Raw genomic sequence first — 7,900 nt, forward strand, 5'->3', positions numbered from 1 at the left:
TTTTTTGCTGATTACAGCTTCAGCCATATTTCATCTCTTCCCTCAACAGGAGACTTTGTATCTGCAGGTTCCACATATTCAGATTCAAGCAACCTAGAATTAAAATATTAGGAGAGAAAATTAACTCCAGAAAGTTCCAAAAAACAAAACTAAATTTGCTGCACATTTGCAACTATTCACATAGCATTTACATTGAATTTATAACCATCTACATGACATTTACATTATTTTTGGTATTATAAATCATCTAGAGATGACAAAGTATAGGAGAGGATGTGTGCAGGTTTCACGCAGATATTATACCATTTTAGCCAAGAGACTTGAGCATCCTTGGATGTTGGCACATAAAGGGGTCCAGGAACCAGTGCCCCATATACCCTGAGAGACAACAGTATTAAAGTGGTATTAAGATATGCAATCATAGAGTTGTCCCCACTTCCTGGGAGTGCTCAGTCTAGATCCCCCTCTTCCTTGAATCTTCCCCCAAATCACCTAACACAAACCTTAATCCTGTCATTTTTAATTCTTTTATAAGATCTCTGCAGTTAAACTGTTTAACTAGAGGTGGTTCCTGTTTGGTCCTTGGCTGGTGGACACTGACACTTTTACTGTCCCATTCTCTATCTCTAGCCCTAATTCTAGCAGGGAGGGGCTGGCAGAGGATGTTTGCCCTACCCTAATGTTTTCACCTGCTGAAGGGCCAAGAGTTTGCTGGTTAGTACCTGGCTGCCTGGATAAAGAGTACTCTTCAAGCCTCGCTGGAGGTGAGTATTACAGGCCACAGGACATATCGACTTACGGCCAATGACATAGAAGTTAGAGAGCTGAATGTTAGCTTGGAGGTAATTTCCTCTGCCTTTCCTCCATCCTGAGGCTTGGAACATGGATAAGTGAGCTAGAGCTTCATTTCAGACTGTGAATAGGAGGATTTGGCCCCAAGAACCATGGTGCTGAGAAGTGGGGGGAGCAAGGGTTCTGAATGAATACCTGAGGGCCTGGTGGCATGACTGTCATACATGCTTTGCACTGTCTTTTGATTTGTGAGAAAAATAAACTATGTTGCTTTAAGACTAATTTTGGTTTCTGTTACAACTGAACTTAAAACTGATACACTGGGCCATCACAGGTGCTTAATATTTACAAAGTGAATGAATGTACCGATGCTCATAGCTTCAGCCACTACCCAAATGCAGATAACTTAGATTAATGTCTCCAGTTTTAATGTGAGTACCAAACCTGTATATCCAACTACTTATTTTGTCTCTCTCCTTGCATGTCTTAAAAAGCAGCTCAGATTTAACCATTCCAAAAGCAAGTTGGTGGCCTTTGACCTGTTTCTTCCACTAACTTTCTTTTCGAACAGCACTTGGTTATGCAAGCCAACAACCCTCAGAAATCTAAAATACTTTCATTTTGACCTATTTCCAAATGTCCACTTTTCTTTCATTCTGCTACCCAAGTCCATACCAACAACTCAGACTACTCAACTTGCTAATGCCATTTCCAAGCTGGTCAGCTCCATACAAAGGCATCTTTTTGTAAAACCAATCTATGATACTCACCTGCCTAAAAAGGCAGGTATCACAGGCCCTTCAAAGGCTTGTCTTAGGAGGGAGGAGGGTTCAGGATGGGGAACACATGTATACTTGTGGCGGATTCATTTCGATATTTGGCAAAACCAATACAATATTGTAAAAAAATATTTAAAAAGTTAAAAAAAAAACGAAAACCAAAGGCTTGTCTTATGACCCACATCCTTATATCCTGCACGGCCCTGAGTGCTAGCTCCTCTTCCTTCTCCCTGACTTCCCACTCTTCCCATCTCCTCTTAACAACACCTCTGCCTGGATTCTGCTCTCCCACCTCGCCTCCTGCTTGTCCTCAGAGCTTGTCTCAGCTGTCACCTCCCCAGACTCCAGTTATTACGTATTCCCCCACGTCTCGCTTCTTCACTTTTGACAGGTACTTTACACATATTTGTGACTTGACGAACGTGTCTCCTCTTGTAGATTTTAAATTCATTGATTTTGGCTCTCCATTATCTTTACAGTGTCTCGTATGCTGCCTGGCCCACAGGCACTCTACCAGTATTTGCTCAAAGATTGCTTTGTCACCTCCACTCTATAAATATAACCATAAACACAGGTAAAATGTTTAAAAATGACTCATGGATAGGCCATTCCTTTCTCCAACAAAACTTAGCCCTTGAATATAATGCAGCTGGTCTGGTTGATCTCTGCGGGGTAAGGGGACCCTGCTGGTTTCTTCAGACCGGGAGAAACATCTGTCAACATTCTAAATGAAGCATACACTGACTCCCAGCCTCCTCTGCACTTCGAGATGGCTGCAACACAGGGATTAAAGAAAATGCTTGTTTCCACTGCATTTATTACTAATATAAAAAAATGTTAAAAAAAATTCATTCTCAGTTCTCCAACGGCTCTCATCCCTCCCTCTTGCCCACACAACTCCTGACCCATTTCCTCAGGGCCAGTTCAAAACTGAACCTGTTCACTGCCGTTTTCACAGAAAACAACCAGTGCCAGGGATGTAGGGGAAGAGGAGGCTGGAAGAGGGCGACAGTACTGTCCGAGTTCCACCCGCTGGCCAGGTGGAGATTCACAGAATTCAAATGAAATGGCTGGTGGCCTCACAATGATGCAGTCTAACTAAAATGGGCTGGAGAGAGGAGAGGCCCATCTGAGCCTTTGGACGACATCGCTCGGGCCTGTGTCAATCCCGAGAAACCAACACGGGGAGGGTGAGACGACCAGGGAGGCGGTATTGTGAAGTTTCACAGTTCTACCTCGTTGGGAGGTGGGGAAAGTCTAGGGGGCACCAACGGCCCCACGCATTTTGGCGGAAAAACCTACGCTAGTGTTGGGAAGTCACGAAAATGCCAAGGACACTGAGAAAGGCTACGGGGGTTGGGGGCAGGGGAATGCAGTTTCACAAAGCACAGTGACCACAGACCACAGCGGTGGGGATCATGCTACTGACGCAGGAACTACCAGATCCAAGAGCGGGGAGCGTGGCCTCTCAGGGAGTGACTCTGCACCAGTCATCCGCACTTGACCCCAGGTCAGCCAACCGGGTGAGCGTCACAGGGCCGCTGACCACGCTGGGGCAGGGGTGTCACACGAAAAGGACTTAAAAACAAGCAGCGAGGAGGGAATGGTAGGAAACTGCTCCAGGGCTCTCAGGAATCCAGGGCGATACCCAGGGCTGGGTGGACAGATGCACAAGAAACAGCACCAAAGAGGTTTCCTGTTCCGCAGTCAGCTGGCGAGGGGGGAAGAGGAGCCAGGAGGCAGTTGAATGGAGCAATGATGGTCCTGGAGACTTCACTGGAGGCTGGATCAGAAGAGTGCACGCCGCACACCAGTCATGGAACACACCTCTCGAACCCCAGTGGGGGGGGGCGGTGAGGGGGTGGGCGTCACTGACTGGGGGTGGCGCGAGCAACAGCCTCACGGCGGCCAGCACAGGGCCGTAGGGGAGAATGTGGCCGCCAGGCCGGGGACCCCTTCCAGTCTGGGTGGGGAGGCGGCCTCACAGCGGAGGCCCGTTGACGCCCGGGTGGTAGAAGGCACAGAGGTCCTCGTATCGACAGTGGCCCTTTTTGGCGAAGTGTCGGCAGACGGGGCGGTCAGATTTGTCTGTGAACAAGCGAAAATCGGGCAGTTTAAAATGTAAGAACGAACATATCTAACAAAAAGCAGAGATAGAGAAGGCGGTCAGACTTCCTGCTTGCTACCATTTCCAGGTATTATGGAATGACAGTCTTTCTTGTGGGAGAAACACATTCAGGGCTACTCCTACTTCAAAAGGACAAAGGACAACCCAAAGCACAAGAGCCACGGGGATTCTAGGCATGAGGTCGCTCTGGGAGTGATGGGTATTAAATGTGTGCAGGCATAAAAAAATGGACCTCACCTTCCATAACCTGGGGTCCATCCTTGGGTGGGCAGGTATTCTTGATAAGAGACCAGCTTTTGAGCCTTCGAGGATTTCTCTGTTCTTTGTGAAAGCCTCCCCTGGAGGGACCCCCGTGGCCTGGTCCAGGAAAAGGAGGCTCGGCATTGACCCCCCACCAACCACGACCATATGGGCCAGACCTGGGGCCTAGGCCTCCCCGAATTGGGCCTCTGCCCCGGGGAGGAGGTGGGAGACTCAGCAGTGGTGGGATCATTGGTCCCCTTGATCCCGGAGGACCTCTGTGAAAAGCTGAAGAGACAGACAGAGACAGAGACAGAGAGAGAGAGAGACACGGGAAGATGATCAATGACCAGATTAATACAGATAATGAAACCCTGATTTTGTTTTAAAAACGTTTTATTGAAGTACAATATATACACCAGAAATACACAATTTTAAGTGCACAACTCAATTATTACCAAGGTAAACACACCTATGTTCCCACTAAGACAGGCTAGAGAAGGGACAGAGCCTTATTAGCCCTTCAGAAGCCCCACCTTCTTGTGCCCCTCCTTGCCTACTATCCCACCCTCCTCCCCCAAACAGCTGTCTTGACTTCTAGCACCATAGGTTAGTTTTTGAACTCTGTGCAAAGGAAATCATACAGTCTGCATTCTTTTCTGTCTGCATCCTTTGGTTCAACATAGTGTTTATGAGCTTCATCCAGGTTGCTCGTAGTAGGAGTTCCTTCATTTTCACTGCAGTGTAGTATTCTACCGCATGTACGCACAACTGATTTAGCCATTCTACTGATGGTGGACATGCTACTAGATTCCACGTTTTTGTTATCGTGTGGGGATATAACAAAAAAAATGCTGCTATGAACATTTTTATTTAAGTCTTCGGTACACACATGGATGTATTTCTGTTGAGTATATAAGTAGTAGAGGTATTATTGGATCCTTGAGTATATGTATGCTTATGTTTAAGAAATTCGGAACTTCGGTTGTTCCTATTCACACTCCCACCACCACCACAAACAAGCTGTTACTCCTTGACAACACTTGGTAAAGATCTTTTTCATTTTTGCCATTCTGGTGGGTGTGAAAAGCGGTCTTTTGTTTTGAAATTGTGATTGTAACTAACATAAAACTTGCCACTTTAGTACTTAAGTGTATATCTCTGTAGTGTTAAGTAAATTCATGTTGTTGGAAAACAGATCTCCAGAACTTTTCATCTTGCAGAATTGAAACTTAGTAGCTTCTAAACAACTCTTTCCCTCGCCTCCCCCCAGCTTCTGGCAACTACCATTCTACTTTCTGTTAGTATGAATTTAGTTACTTTATATACTTCAGATCAGTGGAACCATACAGCACTTTTTTGTGTGTCACTGGCTTAGCCTCAAGGTTCATCGGTGCTGTGGCCTGCTACAGGACTTTCTTCTTTTGAGGGGCAGAATCATATTCCACTACATGATTATACCACATTTTGTTTATCCATTCATCCATCAATGGGCATCTGGTGGCTTCCGTATCCTGTCTACTGTGCACAGTGCTGCTATGAACATGGGTGTGTGACTCCCTCTTCAAGATCGTGCTTTCCATTGTTCTGGGTGAACACCCAGAAGTGGAATTGCTGGATCACATAGTAGTTCTATTTTAATTTTTGACGAATCTCCATACTGTTTTCCACTGTGGTTTCACCACTTTACAATCCCATCAACAGTACACAAAGGGTTTGGTTTCCAAGTTATATGCTTTTATCTTGCCCTTATTTGATGACTAATGATGCTGTGTTCTTGTTCATGTTTTTGGCCATTTAGATTTCAGTTTTTATTAGGTGGCTGTTCTAGTCTTTTGCCCACTTTTCTAACAGATTGTCAGAGAGTTTTTTTATATATTCAAGATTTTAACTCTTTATAAATTCAAGATTTTATTGGTTGTATTTGTTTCAAGTATCTTCTACTCTATGGCTTCCTATTAACTTCTTAATGGTGTGATTTGATTAATAGAAGTTCATATTTTCTAATGTAATTCACTTTATTTTTCCTTTATGCTTAGTGTGTTGCTTGTCTGTTTAAAAACTCTAATCTACTTTAAGACTATAAAATACATTTGTTTTCTAAAATTACTTCTTTACCCATGAATATCCAATTAACCTACCATGATTTGCTAAAAAGGCCATTATTTCAATTCCATCTTCAAGAATGAAATAACCATATGTGTGTGGGCCTGTTATTGGACTCTTTATGCCATTCTGTTAATTTATATGTCTATTTTTGGGCCAATACCACACTGTCATAACTGCTACAGCTTTAAAATAAGTCTTGATATTCAGAGTAAGCCCTTCCCCTTAAAAAATTGTCTTTGCAATTTCTCACCCTGATCCTTTGCATTTCAATACAATAATGTAGAATGCTTATTTCTACAAAAACATTGTAGGGATTATAAGTGGGAATGTAATGGATCTATGGGTTAATTTTGGAAGAACTGTCATTTTATAACATTGAGTTTTTCATTTAAGTACAGAATTCTTGATCTTTTTTTTTTAATCCCTTGTGGGTTTTAGTCCCTCCCTTGCTCCCTTTTCAGGACCCAATCAAAGGATCAGAGCCCCTTTCTTCTCACCTGACTTGGGGTCACCAGGCTTTCCATTGGCCATGGGGGGAGGGCCCAGAAGGCTGGGTGGTCCTAAGAGTAGACATGAAAATATGGTCATCAGAATGGACTAAAAAACTGATGATCCTGTTCTTATATGCTTTCCTTCTATTACTCATTTCTTAACCAGTAAAGCCAGATACATTTTCAACAGTGTTATGGGTTCTGACGCCCATCTATTTCCAAAGCATTTTCAGGATTTGCAACGTGGAGACTTAGCCCTGTCACGGCGTATAATGAGAAAACGATACCTACAAACTTTCTCTCTCCCTTACATTGTTGCTATCCAATAGATCCCAAGTGATTCCCGAGGTAAAACCAATCCCTCTCTTTAACTGGCCAATCAGATACTTCTCCCCTAACCCTACCCGCAAGGAGTTCACAGAAAGCTCTACTTCCACCTTCCCCATGCAAGTGTGGTCACAAACTGTCATCCCAGTCATCGCAATCTGCAACTTCTCTAGGGCCCCTCTCCCCCTGACGTTTTGCGGCTGCGTACATAAGTTCTTTATCTCCTCTCCCTTCTTTAGAAAGGTTTAGAGGCCAGTTTGAAGTTGAAGATTCAAGTAAAAGAACTCATTTAGTGTTCCATCCCACACAGGCTTCTCCCCAAGCCCCCGCCCCAGCGCGTGCGCCCTTCCTCCCGTTAGAGCCCTCTCCCCCGCATCTTTTCAGCTTCTAACCCTTCGCCTCGACAGGCTGACAGGCATGTGCGCACCCCTCCAGGGCTCCTCACCGATGGGGCTCCCATCCTCCTCGTCTCCAGTCTCATCCCGCTCTGGCAGTGGGGGCTGCTGCTGCAGCTGCTGCTGCTGATTCTGCTTCTTTCGTTTCGGCATCGTGGTTGCGGCAATGGCTGCAGCGGGATTTGGAGGGCAGTGAGGAAGGGGCACGCTGGGATTCTGTTTCCGCTTCCGGGGGGCGCGGTGGACACTGAGGCTGAGGCTCCCGCCATTTCACTTCCGGAAGGCTGCGGGGAATCTTTGTGCGGCTCTTCTCGCATCAGCCGCCTCCCGCAGTCTCTGCCAGGCAGGGCAGCAATCTCAAACCTTTCCGTTGCTGCGTTGCTATAAACGCTTTGAAAAAGTTGCTAGCTCCTCCCCCTCGCTGAAAAAAAAATAAACAACCGGCTGCTCCTCACAGTCTGCCATAGAGTCGACAGACTCTCAGGCCAGAAGGCCTGAGAAGAGAAGGCTGTCGCATCCTGAGATCGCCATATCCGGTCCCCGGTTTCTATGGTAACAGCTGCAGGCACAACTCGGTGCCCTATGACCTCCCTCCAAAAATCCTTGCCCCATCTGGGTTTCTCTCCTCGGCGGCGCTTG

At 45.7% G+C, this 7,900-nt stretch overlaps 1 protein-coding gene across 2 annotated transcripts; it reads right to left on the reverse strand.

The window, feature by feature from the left end:
* Nucleotides 1-2,371: 2,371 nt before the first annotated feature.
* On the reverse strand, nucleotides 2,372-7,544 carry PRR3 (proline rich 3). 2 transcript variants are annotated; one of them, XM_010848159.1, is made up of 4 exons: nucleotides 7,312-7,544; nucleotides 6,546-6,608; nucleotides 3,937-4,227; nucleotides 2,372-3,659 (listed from the first exon to the last, which is right to left on the reverse strand). In XM_010848159.1, the coding sequence occupies exons 1-4, from the start codon at nucleotides 7,412-7,414 to the stop codon at nucleotides 3,553-3,555; spliced, it is 564 nt and encodes a 187-aa protein (XP_010846461.1). In that variant the 5' UTR covers nucleotides 7,415-7,544; the 3' UTR covers nucleotides 2,372-3,552. The 2 variants fall into 2 exon arrangements, with proteins under 2 accessions (XP_010846461.1, XP_010846463.1); XM_010848161.1 differs by lacking the exon at nucleotides 6,546-6,608 and having other exon boundaries at nucleotides 7,312-7,479.
* Nucleotides 7,545-7,900: the final 356 nt, after the last annotated feature.

The sequence above is a fragment of the Bison bison genome, unplaced genomic scaffold, assembly GCF_000754665.1.
Source record: "Bison bison bison isolate TAMUID 2011002044 unplaced genomic scaffold, Bison_UMD1.0 scf7180017864260, whole genome shotgun sequence".
NCBI lineage: Eukaryota > Metazoa > Chordata > Mammalia > Artiodactyla > Bovidae > Bison > Bison bison.

Bases quoted from the DNA above. Each gene is read 5' to 3' on its own strand.
- PRR3 (XM_010848159.1), bottom strand. From the start codon at position 7,414: ATGCCGAAACGAAAGAAGCAGAATCAGCAGCAGCAGCTGCAGCAGCAG. The intron at 4,228-6,545 runs GTGAGAAGAAAG...CTGTCTCTTCAG, and splicing joins GCCTGGTGACCCCAAGTCAG to CTTTTCACAGAGGTCCTCCG. The intron at 3,660-3,936 runs GTGAGGTCCATT...GCTTGTTCACAG, and splicing joins TGGACCCCAGGTTATGGAAG to ACAAATCTGACCGCCCCGTC.